The sequence below is a fragment of the Hemitrygon akajei genome, unplaced genomic scaffold (assembly GCF_048418815.1).
Source record: "Hemitrygon akajei unplaced genomic scaffold, sHemAka1.3 Scf000129, whole genome shotgun sequence".
NCBI classification, from domain to species: domain Eukaryota; kingdom Metazoa; phylum Chordata; class Chondrichthyes; order Myliobatiformes; family Dasyatidae; genus Hemitrygon; species Hemitrygon akajei.
Genome location: NW_027332015.1, coordinates 1 through 26,589, shown reverse-complemented (window position 1 = coordinate 26,589; position 26,589 = coordinate 1). Strand labels below are relative to the sequence as shown.

Genomic DNA, 26,589 nt, shown 5'->3' with positions numbered 1-26,589 from the left:
GGGGGCAAGAACGGTTTTCTGCAGAGCACCACGAGTCACCAACGGCCATGCGGAATACGAGGTGTCTACGACCACCCTTTGTCTTCTGTGGGCAAGCCAATACTGGATCCGCAAAACAAGGCCCCCTTGCATCCCATGTCTCATTACTTTTTGAATGGGGAACCCTTGCATGAGGAACCTTATCAAATGCCTTACTGAAATCCATATGCACCACATCCACTGCTGTACCTTCATCAATGTGTTCTGTTACACCCTCAAAGAATTCAATCAGGCCCTTGAAAAAGCCATGCTGAATATCCTCAAACAGATTATGTCTCTGAAAATGCTCATAAACCCTGCCTCTCAGAATGTTCTGCAACAACTTGCCCACCACTGATATCATACTCACTGGTCTATATTATCCTTGGTAATCCCTACTCCCTTTCTTCAACAAGGGAGCAGCATTTTCAACCATTCAATCGACCGGTACTTCTCCCGTCCATATTGAGGATCGCCAGAGGCTCAGCAATCTCCTCCCGCACCAGTTAAGAACAGAGACCACAAGGGGAAATGTTATGGTGTTTTATTACCCCCCTTGTCACAATAGTATTTCCAGAATTTCTACCAGTTCAATATTGTCCAGAAGATCGCGTAGATTTACGGATACTTTTTTTCTCTTTTTTTACTTCTGTGTATTTTTGTGTGCAAGTATGGTGCATATCTTAAATCAGTATGTAGATAGCAGGTGCTGGGTAATTATGCTAGCTAGATACCCGATCATTCGGTGGGTGAACGGTTAGGGCAGCACTCCTTAAGTTTAAGAGAACTATAGAGAAGGGAAGTGTAGACATTCTGGGAAGGTAATGAAATGGATCCGGGGAAATTACGAGTTCATAAGGAAGGAAAAGAGGGAGAGTTAATTGGAAACAACTGTTTATGGCAAGTCCACATCTGACATGTAGAAGGTGTTTATTGTGTATCTGCACGGAGTATAGGACGGGTACTTTCCTATACAAAGAAATGATGATATTGGCAGTGTAAGAGAACCTTAAATGTGGAGAGAAGTGTTGAATTTAGTCAATCAGGAAAAGGAAAGCTCAGGAAGGTTGAATTAAACAGAGTCCTCGAAAATGTGTGTGGGTCGTTAATAAGTACCTTACATCAGTATTTACCAAGGAGAAAGTCACGGAGGATAGGGAGATCAGCATTATCAGTACTGTTATACTCGGGCGTTCTGAAATAAAGGAGGAGGCAGTGTTCGGTCTCTTAAAATGCATAAAGGTCTCCAGGACCTGATGGGATACATACCACGTTACAGATAGAGGCAAGTGAAGAGACTGATGGGGTCTTGACTAATATCCTTGGGTCCTATCTAGCCACAAGCAAACTCCTGGTAAACTGGTGAGTACCTCATGTTGATCCATCATTCAAGAAGGGAGCCAGGGAATAATCCTTCTGAGCATTGAAACTGCTGAGATACAGTCTGCAATAAACCAAGTGCTGATAAATGGGACCAGTGTAGACAGTGAGTGGATGGTCCGAACAGTTATGGCCGGCCAAAGGTGACCCAACCATCCGGACATTCTAAATGAACGATAGGGACACCACAAGGCATTGATTTCAAAACTCCACACCCCTCTGCAAAGTGAAATAAGTTAGAGTGCACCCCTTCACACCACTGCGAATATCTGTTACTGTCAAGAAAACATACAAGTTGTTCAATTCTGTTAAACAACTGGCAATTGGTGAAGACCCTGTGTCTTCTGCCATCAACGTTGCTTCCTTACTGCAAAACTAACCGTCTTACTGTATCAGAATCAGTGATTAAATCCGGCACTAAACACTGTGCTTTCACCCCTGCACGTTGTAACTTGAACGTCTCACCGAGGGTCTGACACAACCCCTGCTCTCAACACATGCGACCACATCTCCCCTGCTTCTGACATTTCAAATACCCTCAGAACGGTTTCCTAATTCAGTCTGAAGGTTATGGTACATTCAGCTCGTTTTCAGACCTGACAAATCATGTCTTCCCTCAGCCAGTTCCACCTGTCTGTGTCCTCTTTCCTCCACCTCTAGGGAAGCCTCATTTCTATAAGACCTCCTGCCAATCAAGCACTGATTTATCCATGAAAGAATGTTTCCTGTAATACCATGGGCTCGTAGCTTGGTAAGCAGCCTCAAGTGTGGCACCTCGTCACAGGCCTTTCCAAAAGTCAAGTACACACATCACCTTTGTATATCCGGCTTGATATTTCTTCAAAGAATTCCAACAGATTTGTCAGACAGGGTTTCACGCTGTCACGCCCAGACTATGCAACAGTTTCTTCTCCCAGGCCATCAGACTCCTCAATACCCAGAGTCTGGACTGACACCAGCTTACTGCCCTCTACTGTGCCTATTGTCTTATTTATTATTTATTGTAAAGTTTGCATTGTTTTGTCCACTTCATGCTGTCCTGGGTAGGACTGGAGTCTCGTGTACTTTTCTTTTCTGTGTTGCTTTTTTACGTAGTTCAGTCTAGTTTTTGTACTGTTGCATATAACACCATTGCCCTAAAGAAAGTTGTCTCGTTTTTACCGTGTACTGTGAAATGACAATAAAAAGTGACTTGACTTGACTTGACTTGACTTGACTTGACTTGACTTGATTTTTCCATCTTTGGGATGTATATATCCTGTGCCTTTCGAATTGCTTACGGAAATTCCAGCCATTGCTGCTCCTCCGTTATCCCTGCCGTGTTCTGTTCCAATCCATTCTGGCCAACTCCTCTCTCATGCTTCTGTAATTCCCTTTACTCCATCGTAACACTGATACATCAGACTTGAGCCTCTCCTTCTCAGATTTCAGTGTGAATTCAATCATATTATGATCACTTTCTCCACAGCGTTCCTTTACCTGAAGTTCTCTAATCGATTCTGGTTCATTATAGAACACTCAATACAGAATAGCTGATCCCCGACTGGGCTTAACCACGAACTGCTCTAAAAGCCATCACGTAGGATTTCTATAATTTCCCCCTCTTGCGATCCAGCACCAAACTAATTTTCTAACTTACCTGCATATTGAAATCTTCCATGGCTATTGCAACATCGCTCTTTTGGCATGTAATTTCTATCTTTTTTTTTAGTGCAATCGTGAACAATGGCCAGATCAGAAATGCTGATCAAGTCAACTAGTTTCCAAAGAGAATTCTGATAGGCCAATCAGTTAGTTCACTGCTGCTCAGCGATAGAACATACAAAAAATCATATGTACAATTAAGAAACATTAAAAATTAGTAGAAATACTGGAGTCATGATGATCATGATGAAGTCTGCTGGAGAGAGACATTTATACACATGCTGTCCTCCATAATTCAGAGCGATTGAAGGATAAGGTTACAGGGTGACAAAACGTGACAGGAGCACTTGGAACTAAAACCTAATCCCTGCCGGAGAAAACAGCACCTCTTCTTTCCGCACAGTTCTCCAGCAGTTTAAGAACTAAGTCCACCCGGAAGATAACTCACAAGTGCTCTTGAATGTCAGGTATTAACCCCACCGACCAACAGCCAAGCATTGCCATCCCGGTCCCCTTCATGATAGATTATGAAGAAGACTGTGACTTCCCTCCCAGAGATCATAGGTGTTTGTGTACTCGACTCTTGAAGGCTTGGACCCCATCGTCGCAGATGTTTCCAACCACAGCATCTGGAAGGCCGTTCCAAATTCTGATAGCACAGTGAAGGAAGCTTCTATCCAGTGTGTAGGTTCTCGCACCAGGCATTGAAACAACATGAGCAGGCACAGATATTGTGTGATGATCGTGTGATGCGCTGTCTCTCATAAGATGAAGGCAACATGGCGCGAAGGTCTGCAGGGCTGTGGCTGGAATGCATTTTGTACAGCACAGCAGCTGCAGCAACCTATCGTCTGTGGTGTAAGCTACTGATGGCTCGCTTCTCATGAGTTGTGACTTCATCTACACCTATAATATTGACTACTTTTTTTGAAAGGGGTTACCATATGAGGAACGGCTGGCAGCTGCTGGGTTATATTCCCTGCAGTTCAGGAGAATCAGGGGAGATCTCATAGAACAATTCCGAATGTTAAGCGGCCTGAGCAGATTGATATGGCAAAGTTATTTCCAATGGTGGGGGATTCTAGGACAAGAGGGCACAAATTCAGGATTGAAGGAGGTCCATTTAGAACAGAGCTGCGAATAACTTGCTTTAGTCAAAGGGTGCTAACTTCATTGAATTTGTTGCCACGAGCGACTGTGCAGGCCAAGTCATAGGGTGTATTTAAGGCAGAGATAGGTAGCTTTTTGATTAGCCAAGGTAGGAAAGTGTATCGGGGAGAAGGCAAGGAAGTGGGGATGACTGGAAGAATTAGATCAGTCTGTGATTGAATGGCCGTGTAGACCGGATGGGCCGAATGGCGTACTTCTGCTCCTACGTTTTATGGTCTTATATTTAATATAATCGTCAGATTGAGAAACATTTGTTGAAAATGTAGCCGAAACAAATTGTCATTGTACGCGACCCCCACGGATTTGTAATAATTGTATGACGTGCCCTCAGCTCCAATGTCGATTGAAAAAGTGGTGACTGTAAAGGTTGGTGTATTCGATCCTTTATTAGAAATCAGCAAACATACAATCTTGTAGTGATGAAACTGAAATGTACCCAAGTGTGAGTCCAGTGTATTTGAGTGGATAACAATAAAAGATATGACATCCGTTAGTTCCCAGGTGTGAACAAAGCACAAATACGTAACTGATTCCTCTCACTTTTACTCCGGAGCATAAGAAAGTCATAAATACGCTACACAGAATACAAGGCAGAGAGAGAACAGGTACATGGCTGCTACAGATAGGCTCAGCTTCGATGACATTGTCTTCGATCTGAGGTATCAACGTACCGTCTGTCTTGCTCAATAATTCGAGCATTTTGTTTTAGTTATTGTCAATCTGTTTCTGCCAGCTTGCTGTTTTTGATGTATGGTGGGTCTACATTGTGTTTAACAAGGTGACATGTAACTATCTGAGAACAGACAGATGAATGCGTAAATAAATCTTGACCGGAGATTACGCGCTAATAATGATCTTAAAATCCTACCGGAGAAAATGTCGTGCTTCAGGTCAAGATGCCGCGATGCTACGGGTGGGAATGCATTGTTCAGGAGGTCAGAGTGTTTCTATGTAGACTCAAACCATATATTGCCAGAAGCATCAATGCCAGGCGATGCTGAAAGGGGACGGTGAGAATCAGGTGTGACTAAGACAACGAGAACTTAGTGATGAAAGGAATAGATATCCCACTGGTCAGCAGAAATGTTTCACCCCAGAATACTCCATTACTCACCTCAGCGCCACCAATCCTAGGAAGACCAAACCAGTGGGTGCTGTCTGCTCAATCTGCCTAGCCATTCTGTTGACACATCACTCACAGTCCAGGACACAAGATTGGTTCTTTAAAGGGACTTTCCTGCAATATAGGGAGTGAATACTCCAGGGAATCCCGGCAAAGACTGCAATCCAGGGATAGAGGGGAAATGGGTATTGTGTGAAAATGGACGTTTAGGCGCACTTAGATTCGGCCGTTTCAAGTCTTCAGTGGATAGGCCCAAGATTTTTGGAAATATTTCGTTCTATTTATAAACAAAACAGTCTTCCCCTTTATACTTCAATTAATACTTGACGCTCTACTGTTAATTCTGTTTGTTACAGCGCAGCAAAATCTCATCACAACTGTCCTCAACATGGCTGAACGGGCGGGTAGTGGAGGAGTTCCAGCGATGTCAAGATCAGGAAAGGTCAAGAGTATGTGAGGAATTGCCTTGACTCTGTATCTGGGTTTAATGCACCACCTGAAATTGACAAAATATTTGTGAAAGCAGCAGAGTGACGAGAGAGAGAGAGAGTTAGCATCTCTGGGGGAACACAGTCACAAGTGGAATGACTACAATCTGTTCTGCATCTCTTCTCACCTCTACCTTCCCCGTCTCCTCTCTGACTCTCCCCACACGTCCCTTCACCCTCTCCTCTCCCTCTTCCCACATCTCCCTTCCCGCTCTCCACTCTATTTGTCGCCACACCACCCTTCCCTCTCTCCTATCTGTCTCTCCCTACCTCTCCCTCCCCCTCCCCCCATTACCGGAACTCACACATCTCCCTCTCCATACACCTCTCCACCTATCATATGTTTCTCGGACTCTGTTTGGTGACTTGCCGCACCACCTTTAGGTTCCAGAGAGAAGGTTGCTGCCAAATATGGGGTCATTAATTTCTTTAATGCTCCTCATTTTCCTTCACAGGTCCGGGTTCAGTGATCACCGAGCTCCTGGCAAGCTGGGATGATTTTCAGCTGCTGCAGTTGACGGACTTCTACCGGGACAGGCTGGAGCAGGCGATGGAAAGAGGGGTGCACAGAGTGAGCCAGGCGTTAACCGCCAAGAATCAGTTCAGCGGAGAGGAACATCGGGTGAGTGGGAGGGAGAATGAGTTTGAATTTTCACACATCACAGGACTGATGAGTGTCGGAACTCTGACTCATCGGATATTAAATTAGATAAATGAACAACTGGGAAATAAATACTATGCATGCAATCTCAAAGATGTAAATCTGGAACCAGTGATAGAAAGGATTGAAAAGATCCCGCGGAATGGTGGGTAGCAGCTCAATGTTCAGAGTGAGTTGAGCAGGAAACAGTTGTATGGGCTTGCAGCATTAAATGGAAATATGACAGGAAGTAACATTTGGGAAAGATCGTGCAGCATTACGGAAGGATGATAGTGAGAACCGGGGCATCATCAGTGAATGCCACAACAGCTCGAGTGTGTTCTGTTCTGGGTGGAGATGATTGTGTTTCAGTCTGTAACTGCGAACAGTGTGGATCGGGGAATACTGCCATGTTGTAATGTGTAATCACTGAATAAACCTCCACTGGAAAAGGCAAAGGAAAGGCAGCAGGTGTCAGCCGGTAATCCACTGTCATGTTGACACTGGCGGACTGAGGAGATGAATCACATCATCTTTTCTGCAACTTCTCCGAGACTGCTCACTCTGTTATAAAACCCTCCTGACTTCTTTCTTCATCAATTTTCCGATTTCTATTTTACACCGTCAAATCCGGTGAGGAATTACTCATGGATTTGGAGACACGTCAATGAAACGGTCACAGACCAGCCAGGATCTCATTGACTGGTGGACCAGGTTCACGGTGAATGTCCCTCCGTGTGCTCTGCACTCAGAATGTACAGTCCATGCCCAGACAGGTTCAGCACCCGTCCGGGTGACTGCTCAGTGTGATCCCGTTACAGAGCACATCATTTACTTCTCATTCTCTGTGTGAATCTGTCAGTCCCCAATATGTTCACCGTTACTCTTCACAGAAAATCTCTGATCTCGCTGATAAGGGAGAGCGGGCGGACAGTTCTAAACTCCTCCTGAGCCTGGTGATGGAGAAAGGCTCCCGCGCCCAGAGGGTGATGTGGGAAATTCTCGTGAACGTGCGGGATGGCGTCCCAAAGTTGGACAAAATACTAAAAGAAATTCAGGAACATGGTGAGTTAATATCAGAGATTAATCTAATTTCTGAATCAAGCACTACATATTTAATAATTTCACGCATTGCAATTCCTCAAATTGTTTAAATCCGAACAGGTTGTGTTCCCGTCCGTCGACCCGTACTGAAGATTCCCAGAGAGCTGAAAGGTAAGTGAAGAAACCGCTGCCACCAGAGGTTGATATTGTGTAGGTTCATCTCGTTGTTGAGCCATGAGGAACGACACAGTAATTTGTGGTATTTGCTGAAAGGGAACACATCTCCTGCAACGACAGGCCCCACCCCCTCCACCGGAGTCAGAGTGGAGAAAACGACGATCTGGACGATTGCAAATCAGATTTTCCTTTTTTTTTATTGCGAAAGGTGAAATCATTCCCCGACAGCTGCCCAAACCCCGGAACAGCCCTCATCCTAAATCGCCTTTTAAAATTCTCTCAATCCTACAAGTCATCAGTTTTGGAATTGGGACTCCATTGAAGTTATCGTCACAGAGAAACAATCACAGCATCCATTTAAACAGAAAGGCGATAACATTCCAAACTGGTCTGTTCAACCTCAAAGCCGCATATGGAACCCACTCTGTTCACATCTGCACTCCCTCAGTGCAAACACTGCTACCGTCATCCAGAGTAAGTTCCAGCTCAATAATCCTGGGATTCCATCAGGAGACAGTGTTAGTGAGGTTGAGATGAGGGACAAAATATTCATCTCAGTCCAGAGAAGCTGGAATTCATTTGTGTCGGTGTTATGTGATGGACACTGTGGAAGGGTGAGAGATGGGAATTATGATAGAGAAACTGATAGTTGTGGGACGCGGCAAGCAAGGTGCAAAGGACTGAAAATATTGAGAAATAATATTGCAATTAGTTACATTGTGATTGGCTGGATCAGAAGCTCACTACATCCGTAAGCGCATTGTGCGTGTGAAAATGGAGCCTGTGGCAGTGCATGGGCACAAGACATTGTAAGGCTTCATAATCTCAGACTGAGTTAGAACACTCAACGCCACATTTACGAGGAGAGGGCAAAGGAAAGACAGATATTGTAAACGTTACTAATCTTACAGAAGACTATGTTTAATTTGAATATTGGAAGCTCTTGAACAGAAACGTAAGGATTCACGACTAGAACACTGGGTCAGTCTCTCTCATTGCCAAGTTCAAATTCCAAAGATGTTAATTTACCTATGGCTCCACAGATAGATGAATCAGGCGGTTTGCAATCTGCTCACGTCTCTGTCACCACAGTTAATGCTTTTGCAGTCCACATTCAGACAATATTGTTCTCAGTTTCCCTGCACCCTGGATATGGTACATAGAACATAGAATACAGAAATTAACAGCACATTCCAGGCCTTCGGCCTACAGTGATGTGCCGACCATGTAACCTACTCTAAAAACTGCCGAGAATTTCCCCAGTGCATAGAACTCTATTTTTCTAAGCCCCATGTGCCTATCCAAGAAGCTCTGAAAAGACCCTATTGTATCCGCTTCCACCACCGCCACTGGTAGAGCATTCCACACACCCACCACTCTCTGTGTTCAAATAAAAATCTTACGTCTGATGTCCTTCCGGTTTCGATTTCCAAGCACCTTAAAACTATGCCCCTCGTGTTAGCTATTTCAGCTCTGGGAAAAAGTCTCTGGCTATCCACACGATCAGTGCCCCTTATCATCTTATACATCTGTATCGGATCACATCTCATCCTCCATCACTCCAAAGAGAAAAAGCCAAGTACACGCAGCCTACTCTCATAAGGTCCGCCCTCCAATCCAGGCAACTTCCTTGTCAATCTCTTCTTCACTCTCTCTATCGTATCCACATCCTTCCTACAGTGAGGTAACCAGAACTGAGCTCAGTACTCCATCGTGTCTGTCCAAACACTTATATAGCTGTAACATTATCACACAGTTCTTGAACTCAATCGCACGGTGGATAAATGCCAACATACCATACGCCTTCTTAACGACACTGTCAACTTGCGAGGCAGCTTTGAGTGTCCTTTTGACAGGGACCTCGAGATCCCTCAGACCCTCCACACTGCCATGAGTTTTACCATTTCAGGTATATTATATTCTGTCTTCAAATTGGAACTACCAAAATGAACCACTTCACACTTATGTGGGTGGAAGTCCATCTGACAGTCCTCAGCCCAATTCTGCATTCTATCAATGCCCCGCTGTAAATTCTGACAACACCCCAGACTATCCACAACATCACCAACCTTTGTGTCATCTGCAGTGTTACTAAGCCCCTCACCCCTTATACTTCTTCAGCCAGGTCATTATAAAAATCAGAGTGGTGGCGGGGGGAGCTGGTGGACAAGAACGGTTTTCTGCAGAGCACCACGAGTCACCAACCTCCATGAGGAATACGAAGTGTCTACGACCACCCTTTGCCTTCTGTGGGCAAGCCAGTACTGGATCCACAAAGCAAGGCCCTCTTGCATCCCATGCCTCATTACATTCTGAATGGGGAACCCTTGCATGGGGAACCTTATCAAATGCCTTACTGAAATCCATATACACTACATCCACATCTCTACCTTCATCAATGTGTTTTGTTTCATCCTCAATGAATTCAATCAGGCTCGTAAGGGACGACGTGCCTTTGACAAAGCCATGCTGAATATTCCCAATCAGAATATGTCTCTCAAAATGCTCGTAAGTCCTGCCTCTTAGAATTTTCTCCAACAACTTGCCCACCACTGATATCATACTCACCGGTCTATATTTTCCTTGGTAATCCCTACTCCCTTTCTTCAAGAAGGGAGAAACATTTTCAACCATTCAATCCTCCGGTACTTCTCCCGTCCATATTGATAATGCAAACATCATCGCCAGAGGCTCAGCAATCTCCCCCCGCACTTTGCACATCAGCCTGTGGTATATCTTATTTGGTCCCGGTGACTTATCTGACTGAATGCTTTTCCATGCTGCAGCTCATCACTTTTCTTTATGTCTATATGCTCAAATGTTTCAGTCCACTCTAAGTCATCGCCGCAGTTGCCAAGGTAACTTTCCCTGGTGAATACTGGAGCAAAGTATTCATTAAGTACCTCCGCTCTCACCTCCGACTCAATCTACGTTTCCACGATCGCACCTGATTAGTCTTATACTCACACGGCTAATCCTCCTAATCTTCACATACTTGCAGAATGTTTCGGGGTTTCCCTTAACCATGCTCTCCAAGGCCTTCTTATGGCCCCTTCTGGCACTTGTATTTCAATTTTTAAGCTGCTTCCTCGCAACCTTGTAATTTTCTACAGCTCTACCCGTACCTAGTTTATTGAACCTTCCGTAAGCTTTTCTTTTCTTCTTAACTAGATTTTCAACATCCACTATACACCATGGATCTTTAACTCAACCATTCTTTCCCTATTTCAATGGAACATATATATGCAGAACTCCAATGCTCCCTGAAGATTTGCCATATTTCTGCCGTGCATTTTCCTGAGAACATTTGCTCCCAATTTATGCTGTCAAGTTCCTACCTGATAGCATCACATTTCCTCCTACCCCAATTAAATATTTTCCCAAATTGTCTGCTTCTATCATTCTCCAGCGTTCTGGTGAAGGAGATACAGTTGTGGTCACTCCTCGAAATTGCCCTTCCACCGAGAGATCTGACACCTGACCAGGTTCATTTCCCGTTACCAGATCAATCACAGACTCTCCTCTATTTGGCCTATTTACATATTTAATCAGGAAACCTTCCTAAACAAACCTAACAAATTCCACCCCATCTAAACCTTTTGTGCTAAGGAGATGACAATCAATATTGGGAAAGTTAAAATCTCTTATCACAACAGCCATATTATTATTGCACTGTTCCAGAATCTGTCTACCTGTGTGCTTCTCGATATCCCTGTTACAATTGGGATAGTAGAGATATTGGGACAGTAGAGTTATTGCCCTTTTCCTGTTTCTGACTTCCATCCACACTGACTCAGTAGATCAGCCCTCTATGACAAAAGCCTATCAACGTCAAATCTATCTATCCCCCTCATAATGTTAAATACCTCTGTCAAGTCTCCCCTCAACGTTCTACGCTCGAAGCAATAAAGACCTAACTTGTTCAACCTTTCTCTGTAACTTAGGTACTGAAACCCAGGTAACATTCTAGTAAATCTTTTCTGTACTCTCTGTATTTTGTTGATATCTTTCCTATAATTCGGTGACCAGAACTGTACATAATACTCCACATTTGGCCTTACCAATGCCTTGTACAGTTTTAGCATTACATCCCAACTCCCTATACTCAATACTCTGATTTATAAAGGCCAGCATACCAAAAGATTTCTTCAGCACACTATCCACGTGAGATTCCATCTTCAGCGAACTATGCACCATTATTCCTAGCTCACTCTGTTCTACCGCATTCTTCAATGTATGTTTTATTTTGATTAGTCCTACCAAAATATAGCACTTCACACTTATGAGCATAAACTCCATATGCCATCTTTCAGCCCACTCTCCTAACTGGCCTAAATCTCTCTGAAACTCTGAAAACCTATTTCATTATCCACAATGCCACCTAACTTAGTATCATCTGCATACTTACTAATCCAGTTTACCACCTCATCACCCAGATCATTAATGCATATGACAAACAACATTGGACCTAGTACAGATCCCTGTGGCACACTACTAGTCACTGGCCTCCGACATGACAAACTGTTATCCACCGCTACACTCTGGCATCTCCCATCCAGTCACTGTTGAATCCATTTTACTACTTCAATATTAATACCTAACGATTGAAACTTCCTCACTATCCTTCCGTGTGGAACCTTGTCAAAGGCCTTACTGAAGTCCATAGAGACAATACCCACTGCTTTACCCTCGTCAAATTTCCAAGTAACATATTCAAAATATTCAATAAGATTTGTCAAACATGACCTACAACGCACAAATCCATGTTGACTGTTCCTAATCAGACCCTGTCTATCCAGGTAATTATATATACCACCTCCAAGAATACTTTCCATTAATTTACCCACCACTGACGTTAAACCTACAGGCCTATAATTGCAAGCTTTACTCTTAGAACCATTTTCAAGCAATGGAATAACATGAGCAATACGCTAATCTTCCGGCGCCTTCCTCGTTTCTAACGACATTTGAAATATTTCTGTCAGAGCCCCTGCTATTTCTGCAGTAAATACCCTCAAAGTCCTACGGAATATCCTGTCAGGATTCGGAGATTTATCCGCTTTTATATTCCGTAAAAAACTCCCTCCTCTCTAATCATCATAGTTTCCATAAAATCCCTACTTGTTTCCCTAACCTTATACAATTCAATATCATAGAACCATAGAACCATACACAGTACAGGCCCTTCTGCCCTCCATGTGGTGCCGACCCATATAATCATAAAATAACCCACACTACCCCATAACCTTCAATTTTTCTTTCATCCCTGTGCCTGTCCAAGAGGCTTTTAAATACCCTAATGTATTAGCGTCCACCACCATCCCTGGCAAGTCATTCCAGGCACTCACAACCCTCTGTGTAAAAAACTTAACCCCGATGTCTCCCCTAAACTTCACTCCTTTAATATTGTACATATGCCCTCTGGTGTTTGTTATTGGTGCCCTGGGAAACAGGTACTGACTATCCACCCTATCTATGCCTCTCATAATCTCATAGACCTCTATTAAGCCCTCTGATTATAGAGTCCACTATCACTACTGCCTTCCTCTTCCTTTCCCTACCCCTTCTGAGCCACAGGGCCAGACTCTCTGACAGAAGCACAGCCACTGTCGCTTCCCCTAGTTAGGTTGCCCCCCCCCCCCCCCCCGCCTAACAGTACACAAACAGGAGTGGCTGTCAAGCGGCACAGCCACAGGTGTACTCTTTTGTACCTGACTCTTTCCCTTCCCTCTCCTGACTGTGACCCATTTCTCTGTCCCCCGTTTCCCCGGAGTGATCACCTGCCTGTAACTCCTCTCTACGCCTCCTCACTCTCCCAGACCAGACGAAGGTCATCGAGCTGCATTTCCAGTTCCCTAACACGGTCCCTTTGGATTTGCGTCTCGATGCACCGGGTGCAGATGTCCTTCTGCTTAGTGAATACCGAAGAAATGTAATTGCTCAAAATGTTCCAATCTCATTTGGCTCCACACATAGCTGTCCACTCTGATTCTCCAAGGGATCAATTTTATCCCTCACTATCCTTTTACCATTAATATAACTGTAGAAACCCTTTGGATTTATGTTCACCTTACTTGCCAAAGCAACCTCATATCTTCTTTTAGCTTTTCTAATTTATTTCTTAAGATTCTTTTTACATTCTTTATATTCCTCGAGCAACTCATTTTGTCCGTGCTGCCTATATTTAGTGTTGATCTATCTTTTTCTGAACCAAGTTTCCAATATCCCTTGAAAACCATGGCTCTCTCAAACTTTTAACCTTTCCTTTCAACCTAACAGGAACATAAAAAATTTGTACACTCAAATTTTCTCTTTTAAATGACCTCCATTTCACTATTACAACCCTTCGCAGAAAACAAATTGTCCCAATCCACTCCTTCTAAATCCTTTTGCATCTCCTCTTTCTCCAATCAAAAATCTGAACCCTGGGTCCAGTCCTATCCATCTCCATAATTCTATTGAAACCAATGTCATTGTGATCACTGGGCCGGAACACATACCTTGGTCACCTGAACTATCTCATTGCCAACAGGAGATCCAACACTGTCCCTTCTCTATTTGGTACCTCTATGTATTGCTGCAAAAAACTATCCTGCACAAATTTTACAAACTCCAAACCATTCTGCCCTTTTACAGTATGGGCTTCCCAGTCTATGTGTGGAAAATTAAAATCTCCCACAGTCACAACCCTGTGCTTACTACAAATATCTGCTATCTCCTTACAAATTTGCTCTTCCAATGCTCTCTCCCCATTAGGTGGTCTATAATACAACCCTGTAAGTGTTACTACACCTTTCCCATTTCTCAGTTGCATCCAAGTAGACTTCCCAGACGATCCATTTAATCTATCCTGCCAGAGCACTGCTGTAATATTTTCTCTGACAAGCAATGCAAGACCTCCCCTCTTGCCCCTCCGATTCTATCACACCTGAAGCAACGAAATCCAGGAATATTTAGTTGCCAATCACACCCCTCCTGCATCCATGTTTCACTGATAGCTACAGCATCATCTTTCCAGGTATCAATCCATGCTCTAAGCTCATCCATCTTTCTTACAATGCTCCTAGCATTAAAATAAAAGCACTTAAGAAATTCTCCATCTCTTACTCTCTGTTTAGCACTAACAGTGCAAACAACTTTATTATCTACTTTTTCTTCCTTCTCCCATACATCTGTTCCTAAACTCTGGTTCCCCTCCCCCCTTGTATCTAGTTTAAATCCACTGCAGCCTCTCTAGCAAACCTGCCTGCAAGTATATTTGTCCCCCTCCAGTTCAGATGTAACCCGTCCCGCCGGAACAGTTCCCACATTCCCTGGAAAACTGCCCAATTATCTGTAAATCTGAAACCCTCCCTCCTGCACCATGTCTTCAGCCACGTGTTGATCAGCGTTATTTTACTATTTCTAAACCTGCCTGCACGTGGCAGCGTTAGCAATCCTGAAATTGCTATCCTGGAGGTCCTGCCCTTTAACTTGGCGCCTAACTCCCTAAACTCACCTTGCAGGACCTATTCACTCTTCCTACCTACGTCATTGGTCCCTACATGGACCACGACATCCGGCTGCTCACACTCCCTCTTGAGAATACCGAGAACTCGATCTGAGATATCGCGGACCCTGGCACCAGAGAGGCAACAGACCATCCGGGATTCTCTGTCTCTTCCACAGATCCTCTTATCTGTCCCCCTAACTATCGAATCCCCAGTCACTACTGCTCGGCTCTTTTCCCTCCTTCCCTTCTGAGCTGAGGGTCCCGTCTCGGTGCCAGAGATGCAACCACTGCAACTTGTCCCTGGTAGGTCGTCCCCACCAACAGTATCCAAAACGGTATACTTATTATTGATGGGAAAGGCCACAAGGGGTCCTCTGCTCATTCTGTCTAAACGTTTTCCCTCTCCTGACAGTCACCCATCTAACTGTCTCCTGATTCTTAGGGGTGACGATCTCCCTGAAGCTCCTGTTCATGGGCCTTGTTTATGATAATCCTTGCATTAAAATAAACACATCTCAAACCATTGGACTGAGTGCGTCTTTGCCCTATCATCTGACTATCCTTCCTCACAAACTCCCTACGAGCTGTCTCTACTTGTGCTCTAACTACCCTATCCTTTGCCTCTTCACTTCGCTTCCAAACTCTTGCAAGTTTAGTTTAAACCCTCCCCTACAGAATTAGCAAACCTCCCCGCCAGGATATTGGTCCCCCTCGTATTCAAGTGGAACCCGTTGTTTTTGTACAGGTCACGCTGCCCCAGGAGAAGTCCGAATTATCCAAAAATCTTAATCCCTGCCCCCCTCGCCAATCCTTCAGCCACGAATTTACCCCCCAACTCATACTATTCCTATAATCACTGTCGAGTGGCACAGACAGCAGTCCCGAGTTCACTACCTTTGAGGTCCTGCTTCTTAGCTTCCTTCCTAACCCCGTCTATTCTGCTTACAGGACCTCACGCTTTTTCTACCTATCTCATTGTTACCAATATGTACACCTCTAGCTGTTCACCCTCCTTTTCAGAATATTGTGGAGTAGCTCAGAAACACACGAACCCTGGCACCTGGGAGGCAAACTACCATCCTTGATTGTGTCCTGCGTCCTTCATCTGTCCCCCTTAACTATAGATTTCCCTCTTACCACTGCCCTCCTCTTCCGTTCTCTACCCGTGTGAGCCACAGGGCTAGACTCAGTGCCAGAGACACGGCCGCTGTTGCTTCCCTCAGTTAAGATGGAGCATTTATTGTTAAGGGGGACAGCCACATGGGGTGCCCTCCACTACCTGACTCCCTCCCTTCCCTCTCCTGATGGTCACCCACTTATCTGTCTCCTGTGTTCCCGGGGTGACTACCTATCAGTAGCACCTTTCTATCACGTCCTCACTCTCCCTGACAAGCTGAATGTCACCGAACTGCAGCTCGATGCACCTGGCGCAAATGTGGCCGTCAGGGAGGCTGGAGGTATCCCGGACATCCCACATCTGACACCCAGAACAGAAAACTGGCCTCGCAGTCATACCCACTATTCTTATGAGCTCTTTTTTCAACTCTTCTCCCCGACCTGTGCGAAGCTCTCTCTCTCCCCGAAACGACCAGTCCATCATTAATACCTCTATAATTTATATAGTTCTACAATACCTGTCTACAGATTGCCTGCAAATTTCTTCTTTACTGTTCTTCATGCTGTTTACCGAAGGAACATACACGGCAGTGAAATTCCCACACACATTTCTGAATACAATACAGATTCTTTCCCTGATTGTTGAGAAACAGTATTTCTACCAATGTAACAATCTCTAAAGTAACTATTACAACAATCAATGTTTTCCTATGCTCCCTATTTCACCCGAATACATTGAATAGAGAGCCGACGCTCTCTCAGCAGTGTCCTGGCAGACTGTGACACACCTAGCAGGATCCTGACACGCTGTGAAATCCCACACGCCACGAGCAAGATCCTGACACGCTGTGAAATCCCACACGCCACGAGCAAGATCCTGACACGCTGTGAAATCCCACACGCCACGAGCAAGATCCTGACACACTGTGTTTGCATTTGGCTTCTTTACCACAGACTCAACCTGTTAATTAACCGGGGAGTCTTACATGGATCTCCGAAGTCCCTTGCACCTCTGATGTTTGAACCTTCTCCCCATTTTGATAATCGTCCGCACTTCTGTTCTGCTACTTTTTGCCCATTCTTCCAGTTTTATCTTGCTGAGCAGCCTCGTTTTCTTACGCTCCCTATCAACCATATGGCACTCTATCAAACGCCTTCTGAATATTCAAGGAGAGTAAATGACTTCCACTGCCATCTTTTGTTCTCCCTGCTCGTTACTTCCTCTAAGAACTCTAACAGATTTGGCAGGCAAGATTTCCCTTGACAGAAACCAGCTGGCTTTCACTTGTTTTATCGTTGGTCTCCAAGTACCTCGAAATCTCATCCTTAATAATAGATTACAATACTTTCCAAACCACTGAGGTTTTCCTAACTGGCCTATAATTCCTTTTCTTTTGCCTTCGTCCCTTCTTAAATCTTGTTAATAGTTTCCTTTGGTTAGATTTTAAAAGCTTCCCAATCATACAACTTCCCACTCAATTTTGCGACAATGCGTGCCCTTTCCTTGGCTTTTATGCAGTCCTAAACTTACCTTGCCAGCCCGGCAAGGGAACAGGTCCTTACCTTAGACATGTCCCTACCTTAGAACTACCTCGGCCTTTACCCATATTCTAAGGCTCCATGTAGCAATCCAGCAGTCTCTTAAAAGACCCTATCTTTTCGCCGCCACCACCACCACCGGCAGCCCATTCCAAGCCCTCACCACTCTCTGTGTAAAATACCTACCCCTGAAATCTCCTCTGTACCTTCTTGAACCTTGAAACTATGCCTCTCGTGCTAGACATTTCAGCCCTGGAGAAAAAGCCTCTGACTATCCACACGATCAATGCCTCTCATTATCTTGTACATTTCTATCAGGTTACCTCTTATCCTCCATCGCTCCTAGGAGAAAAGGCCGAGTTCACTCAATCTATTCTCATAAAGCATACATCCCAATCCGGCCAAAATCCTTGTAAAATCTCCTCTGCACCCTTTCTGTGGTTTCCACATCTTCGCTGTAGTGAGGCGACCATAATTGAGAACAGTACTTGGAATATTGATGTAATTCTGTCCCCCATTACAGGAAAGATGTCAAGGCCTCACTGGGAGCTGAAGAGAAATGCAGCTCACATCCTAGATTAGAGGGCATAAACTTTAAGGAGTGGGTAGACAATCTTGAATATTTTATATGAAGTGTAAAGTGTTGAAAAGATACCATATGTTGGGCTATAAAATCGTGAGGTGAAGATAGTCAGAGTGTTTCTGGTGTAGATATATCAGATAATAGAGGCTATTGATTTGGGTGAGATAGGGAAGAATATGTACAGTGCATTTTCTTTTACACAGAGTGGCTGATGCCTGTAATATACTGCCAGAGGTGGTGATGCGAACAGATATTAGAGAATTAGACAGGCTCATCGACATTCAGGATTGGGGGAGTAATTAGGACAGGAGGCAGGTTGGATGAGCCTAAATGTGGCATCATGCTGACACCAGCGTTTTGTGCCGAACGCCTATTCCTGTGCTGTTCTGTGTTCTATGCAGATCCTGTGACAGCTGAAATCCTGAAGCACTTGCTACCGAATTCCTCCTTTACACTTGATATATCTAAAGAAACTTTTGCTATCTTCTTTAATATTATTGTCAAGCTAACTTTCATCTTCCATCTTTACCTTCTTAATGGCTTTTTTCAGCTGCCTTCTGTTGGTTCTAAAAAGAACCCAATCCTCTAACTCCACTACTGCTTGCTCTGTTGTATGCTCTCTCTTTGGCTTTATGTTGGCTTTGACGGCTCTTGTTAGACACGTTTGTGTTATCTTTACTTTCGAATATTTCTTCTTTTTGGGTTGTATTTTTCCTGTTCCTTTCGAATTGCTTCCGGAAATTCCAGCCATTGCTGCTCTGCCGTTTGCCCTGCCGAGTTCCGTTCCAATCCATTCCGGCCAACTGCACCCTCATGCCTCTCTAATTGGTTTTTACTCCACAGTAGCAATGATACATTAGACTTTACCCTTTTCTTCTCATATCTCAGGGTGAATTCAATCATGTGATCACTTTTCCCTCAGGGTTGTTTTGAAGAAGCTCTCTAATCAGTTCTGGTTCATTCCACAAACACCCAATACAGAATAGCTGATCCCTGACTGAGTTTAACCACGAACTACTCTAAAAGCCATCACGTAGGATTTCTATAATTTCCCCTCTTGCGATCTAGAACTAAACTAATTTTCTAATCTGCCTGCATATGGATATATCCCATGGCTATTGTAACATTGTTCATTTGGCATGTATTTTCTATCTCCCTTTGTAATTTGTAGACCACTTCCTTGCTAATGTTTGGGAGACTGTATTTAACTCCCATCCAGGCCTTCTTAACCTTCCAGTTCTTAGTTCTATAGGCAATGATTCAGCACCTTCCAACACTATGTCACCTCTTTCTAATGATTTAATTTCATGTTTTACCAACAGAGCAACACCTTCCCTCTACCTTCCTGCCTGTCCTTTTGATGCAATGCATACTCTTGGATATTAAGAATATGTCAAAGGGATGGTTTTTAAGAAGAGCTTATTGTTGAGCCCACTAGGGAATCAATTGTGCTGTATTGGGGTGTCGTGTAATGATCCGGAGGTGATAAAAGAGCTCAAGGTTAAGGAAACATTAGGGAACAGTGATCACAATATGATCGAATTCACATTGTAAAATTTGGGTGCGTAGGCTTATCGGCAGAAAACAGAGAGTGGGAATAAAGTGATCCTATTCTGGCTGGATGCCGGTTACCAGTGGCGTTCCACAGGGGACGGTTGTTGGAACTGCTGCTTTTTACGATTCATGTCAATGATTTGGACTATGGGATTAATGGATTTCTGGCTAAATTTGCCGATGAAACAATGTAGGTGGAGGAGCTTGTAGTTCTGAGGAATAAGAGAGGGCTGCACTTAGATAGTTTAGGGGAATGGGCAAAGAAGTGGCAGATAAAATACTATGTTGGAAAGTGCATGTTCATGCACTTTGTGGAAGAAATAAATGGACAGGCAATTATTTAGATGAGGAGAGAATTCAAAATGCAGAGATGCAAAGAGACTTGGTCCTTACCAGAATACCCTATAGGTTAACCTCCAGTTTGAGTCGGTGGTGAAGTAGGCGAATGCAATGTTGGCAGTCATTTGTAGAGGTATAGAATATAAGAGCAGGGATGTGATGTTGAGGGCTCTATAAGGCACTCGTGAGACCACACTTGGAGTATTGTGTGCAATTTTGGGCTCCTTATTTTAGAAATGATGTAATGACATTGGAGCGGGTTCAGAGAAGATTCTCGAGAATGATTCCAGGAGTTAAATGGTTACCGTATGAGAATTGCTTGGCAGTTCTTTGGCTGTAATCCCTGGGGTTCAGGAGAATGAGGGGGGGGGGTCACATAGAAACGTTCCAAATGTTAAAAGGCCTGAATAGATTGAATATGACAAAATAATTTCCCATGGTAAGGGATTCTAGGATAAGAGGGCAGAACTTCAAGATTGAAGGACGTCCATTAGGAACAGAGATGTGAAGAATTTACGTTAGTCAAAGAGTGTAAATCTATTGAATTTGTTGCCACGAATGGCTCTGGAGGATAGGTCATTGGGTGTATTTTAGGTAGCGATATACAGGTTCTTGATTAACCAGCACATCAACGGGTATGGGGTGAAAGCAGGGGAGTGGGTTGAAAGCAGGGGATTGGGGTGACTGGAAGAATTAGATCAGTCTATGACTGAACGCGGAGCACACAGATGGACCGAATGGACAACTTCTCCTCCTATACCTTATGATCTTATATTTAAAATGATAGTCAGATGAGAAACATTTGTTGAGAGTGTAGCGAAGCCATATTGTCATTGTTGGCGAGACCCACTGATTTGTTATCGTTGTATGACGTGCCCTTAGTTCCAATATTGATTGAAAAAGTCGGTGATTGTAAAAGTTGGTTGTACTCGATCCTTTATTAGAAATCAGCAAACATACACTCTTGTAACGATGAAACTGAAGTCTACCCAAGTGTAAATCAGTGTATTTATGTGGATAATAATAAAATATTTGACATCCGATAGTTCCCAGCTGTGAACACAGCACAGATATGTAACCGACACCCTTCACTTTTACCACGCCCTATCCCATTCTGGATCATAAGAAAATCAGAAATACGCAACACAGAATACAACGCAGACAGAGAGCCGATACATGGCTGCTACAGATAGGCTCAGCTTACATTACACGGTCTTCGATCTGAAGTGTCAACGTACTGTCTGTCTTGTTCAATAACTCCATCATTTTGTTTTAGGTTGTATTAAATCTGCTTTTTCCAGCTTGCTGATTTTGATGTATGGTGGGTCTGCATTCTGTTTAATAAGGACCCATGCAACTATCTGATAATAGCCGGATGAATGCGTAAATAAATCTTGACCGGAGATTAGTTGCTAATAATGATCTTAAAATCCTGCCAGAGAAAATGTCGTGCTTCTGGACAAGATGGCGTGATGCTATCGGCGGGACTGCATTGTTCAGGATGTCAGTGTGTTTCTACATTGACTCAAACCACATATTGCCATAGGAGTCAATGCCAGACGATTGTAACTGAAAGGAGGCGGTGAGAATCAGGTGTGACTGAGAAAACTGTATAACTCAGTGATGAGAGGAATAGATGTCCCATTGGTCAGCAGAAATATTTCACCCCACACTGGGGTAACACCTGTCCATTACGCACCATAGCGGCACAGTGATAGGAGGACCAAAGCAGTGGGCACTGTCTGCTCAACTTGCCTCGCCGTTCCATTGACAAATCACTCCTGCTCCAGAACTCAAAATTGGTTCCAAAAACGGAATTGCCTGCAGTATAACGAATAGATACTGCGGGGATTCCCGGAATGGTGTAACAATCCAGGGATAGAAGGGAAATGGGTATTGTGCAACTGTGGGTGAATGGCGCGGGGTATATTAGGCAATTCCAAGTCTTAGTGGATAGGCCCAAGACGTTTGGAAGTGTGTCGTTGTGTTTAAAAACAAAACAGTATTCTCCTTTATACTGCAATTAATGCCTAACGCTCTACTGTTAATTTTGTTTGTGACAGCGAAGCAAAATCTCACCACAACTGTCGTCAACATGGCTGAACGGGCGGGTAGTGGAGGAGTTCCAGTGATGTCAACCGCAGGAAAGGTCACGGGTATGTCAGCATTTGCCTTGTCTTTGTATCTGGGTTTAATGCATTGTCTGCACTTACAAAATATTTGTGAAATCAGCAGAGAGATGAGAGAGAGAGAGAGAGAGAGAGAGAGAGAGAGAAAGAGAGAGAGAGAGAGAGAGAGAGAGAGAGAGAGAGAGAGAGAGAGAGAGAGAGAGAGAGAGAGAGAGAGAGAGAGTTCTCATCTCTGGGGGGACAGTCACAAGCACAATCCGCTCTCTGTCTCCCCTCCTCCCATTCCCCTCTTCTCTCTGTCTCTCCCCACCCCTCACTTCCCCCTCACCTCTCCTTCTGTCCCTACCCCTCCCTTCCCCTCTACGTCTCTCCCCACCCCTCCCTTCCCATCTCCTCTCTGTCTCTGCACACCCCCTCCTTCCCTCTCTCCTCTCTGTCCCACCCCTCCCTTCCCCCTCTCCGTTCCGTCTCTCCCGACCCTCGCTTCCCTCCGTCTCTCCGCACCCTTCTCTTCCCCCTCTCCACTCCGTCTCTCCCCACTCCTCCCTTCCCCCTCTCCTCTCTTTCTCTCCCCACCCCTCCCTTGAGTGCGTAGGCTTTTCGGCAGAAAACAGAGAGTGGGAATAAAGTGATCCTATTCTGGTTTGATGCCGGTTACCTGTGGCGTTCCACTGAGGACGGTGTTGGTACTGCTGCTTTTTACGATGTATGTGAATGATTGGACTATGGGATTAATTGATTTCAGGCTAAATATGCCGATGAAACAAATGTAGGTGGACGAGCGCGTAGTGTTGTGGAATAAGAGAGACTGCAGAGAGACTTAGATAGTTTAGGGGAATGGGCAATGAAGTGGCAGATGAAATACTATGTTGGAAAGTGTATGTTCATGCACTTTGTAGAAGAAATAAATGGAAATACAATTATTTAGATGGGGAGAGAATACAAAATGAAGAGATGCAAAGAGACTTGGTCCTTATGCAGGATACCCTATAGGTTAACCTCCAGGTTCAGTCGGTGGTGAAGTAGGCCAAAGCAAAGTTGGCATTCATTTCTAGAGTATAGAATATAAGAGCAGCGATGTGATGTTGAGGCTCTATAAGGCACTCGTTAGACCACACTTGGAGTATTGTGTGCAGTTTTGGGCTCCTTATTTTAGAAATGATATAGTGACATTGGAGCGGGTTCAGAAAACATTCTCGAGAATGATTCCAGGAATTTAATGGTTTCCGTATCAGGAACGCCTGACAGATCTTGAGCTGTATTCCCTGGAGTTCAGTAGAATGAGGGGGGGGGGGGGAGCTCATGGAAACGTTCCAAATGTTAAAGGGCCTGAATAGATTCGATATGGCAAAGAAATTTCCCATGGTAAGGGATTCTAGGATAAGAGGGCACAACTGCAGCATTGAAGGACGTCCATTAGGAACAGAGATGTGAAGAATTTACATTAGTCAAAGGGTGGTAAATCTATTGAATTTGTTGCCACGATGGCTCTGGAGGCTAGGTCATTGGGTGTATTTAAGGTAGCGATATACAGGTTCTTGATTAACCAGCACATCAAAGGGTATGGGGTGAAAGCAGGGGAGTGGGTTGAAAGCAGGGGATTGGGGTGACTGGAAGAATTAGATCAGTCTATGACTGAACGCGGAGCACACAGGATGGACCGAATGGACAACTTCTCCTCCTATACCTTATGGTCTTATATTTAAAACAATCGTCAGATTGAGAAACATTTGTTGAGAGTGTAGCGAAGCCAAATTGTCACTGTTGGCGAGACCCACTGATTTGTTATCGGTTGTATGACGTGCCCTTAGCTCCAATATTGATTGAAAAAGTCGGTGATTGTAAAGGTTGGTGTACTCGATCCTTTATTAGAATCAGCAAACATACACTCTTGTAACGATGAAACTGAAGTGTACCCAAGTGTAAGTTCAGTGTATTTATGTGGATAATAATAAAAGATTTGACATCCGATAGTTCCCAGCTGTGAACACAGCACAGATATGTAACCGACTCCCTTCACTTTTACCACGCCCTATCCCATCTGGATCATAAGAAAATCAGAAATACGCAACACAGAATACAACGCAGACAGAGAGCCAATACATGGCTGCTACAGATAGGCTCAGCTTACCTTACACGGTCTTCGATCTGAAGTGTCAACGTACTGTCTGTCTTGTTCAATAACTCCATCATTTTGTTTTAGTTATATTAAATCTGCTTTTGCCAGCTTGCTGATTTTGATGTATGGTGGGTCTGCATTCTGCTTAATAATGTCCCATGCAACTATCTGATAATAGCCGGATGAATGCGTAAATAAATCTTGACCGGAGATTAGTTGCTAATAATATCTTAAAATCCTGCCAGAGAAAATGTCGTGCTTCTGGACAAGATGGCGTGATGCTATCGGCGGGACTGCATTGTTCAGGATGTCAGTGTGTTTCTACAGAGACCCAAACCACATATTGCCATAGTTGTCAATGCCAGACGATTGTAAACTGAAAGGAGGCGGTGAGAATCAGGTGTGACTGAGAAAACTGTATAACTCAGTGATGATAGGAATAGATGTCCCATTGGTCAGCAGAAATATTTCACCCCACACTGGGGGTAACACCTGTCCATTACGCACCATAGCGGCACCAGTGATAGGAGGACCAAAGCAGTGGGCACTGTCTGCTCACCTTGCCTCGCCATTCCATTGACAAATCACTCCTGCTCCAGAACTCAAAATTGGTTCCAAAAACGGAATTGCCTGCAATATAAATGAGTAGATACTGCGAGGATTCCCGGAAGGGTGTACAATCCAGGGATAGAAGGGAAATGGGTATTGTGCGACTGTGTGTGAATGGGCACAGGTATATTAGGCAATACCAAGTCTTAAGTGGATAGGCCCAAGATGTTTGGAAGTGTGTCGTTGTGTTTAAAAACCAAACGAGTATTCTCCTTTATACTGCAATTAATGCCTAACGCTCTACTGTTAATTTTGTTGTGACAGCGAAGCAAAATCTCACCACAACTTTCGTCAACATGGCTGAACGGGCGGGTAGTGGAGGAGTTCCAGTGATGTCAAACGCAGGAAAGGTCACGGGTATGTCAGCATTTGCCTTGTCTTTGTATCTGGGTTTAATGCATTGTCTGCACTTACAAAATATTTTGTGAAATCAGCAAAGAGATGAGAGAGAGAGAGGGAGAGAGAGAGAGAGAGAGAGAGAGAGAGAGAGAGAGAGAGAGAGAGAGAGAGAGAGAGAGAGGGAGAGAGAGAGAGAGAGAGGGAGAGAGAGAGAGAGAGAGAGAGAGAGAGAGAGAGAGAGTGAGAGAGAGAGAGAGAGTTCTCATCTCTGGGGGGACAGTCACAAGCACAATCCCCACTCTGTCTCCCCTCCTCCCATTCCCCATCTCCTCTCTGTCTCTCCAAACCCCTCCTTCCCTCTCTCCTCTCTGTCCCACCCCTCCCTTCCCCCTCTCAGTTCCGTCTCTCCCGACCCTTCGCTTCCCTCCGTCCCTCCGCACCCTTCTCCTCCACCTCTCCACTCCGTCTCTCCCCCACTCCTCCCTTCCCCCTTCTCTCTCTTTCTCTCCCCACCCCTCCCTTGTGTGCGTAGGCTTATCGGCAGAAAACAGGGGGGTGGGAATGAAGTGATCCTATTCTGGTTTGATGCCGGTTACCTGTGGCGTTCCACTGGGGGGCAGTGTTGGTACTGCTTCTTTTTTTACGATGTATGTCAACGATTGGACTATGGGATTAATAGATTTCAGGCTAAATATGCCGATGAAACAAATGTAGGTGGAGGAGCGCGTAGTGTTGTGGAATAAGAGAGACTGCAGAGAGAATTAGATAGTTTAGGGGAATGGGCAATGAAGTGGCAGATGAAATACTATGTTGGAAAGTATATGTTCATGCACTTTGCGGAAGAAATAAATTGGAAATACAATTATTTAGATGGGCAGAGAATTCAAAATGCAGAAATGCAAAGGACTTGGTCTTTATGCAGGATACCCTATAGGTTAACCCCCAGGTTGAGTCGGTGGTGAAGTAGGCCAAAGCAAAGTTGGCATTCATTTCTAGAGTTATAGAATATAAGAGCAGGGATATGATGTTGAGGCTCTATAAGGCACTCGTGAGACCACACTTGGAGTATTGTGAGCAGTTTTGGGC

At 44.3% G+C, this 26,589-nt stretch overlaps 1 protein-coding gene across 1 annotated transcript in view; it reads left to right on the top strand.

Moving 5' to 3' along the window:
• The window catches only part of LOC140723709 (uncharacterized), a gene marked incomplete at its 3' end in the record, with an annotated part of 38,503 nt that extends 12,982 nt beyond the window's left edge, over positions 1–25,521 (top strand). Inside the window, exons 6-11 of the mRNA XM_073038266.1 lie at positions 5,692–5,784; positions 6,279–6,445; positions 7,357–7,528; positions 7,628–7,678; positions 22,371–22,463; positions 25,429–25,521. Of these exons, the coding sequence (XP_072894367.1) occupies positions 5,692–5,784; positions 6,279–6,445; positions 7,357–7,528; positions 7,628–7,678; positions 22,371–22,463; positions 25,429–25,521 (669 nt within the window). The remainder of the gene's footprint in view (positions 1–5,691; positions 5,785–6,278; positions 6,446–7,356; positions 7,529–7,627; positions 7,679–22,370; positions 22,464–25,428) is intronic.
• Positions 25,522–26,589: the final 1,068 nt, after the last annotated feature.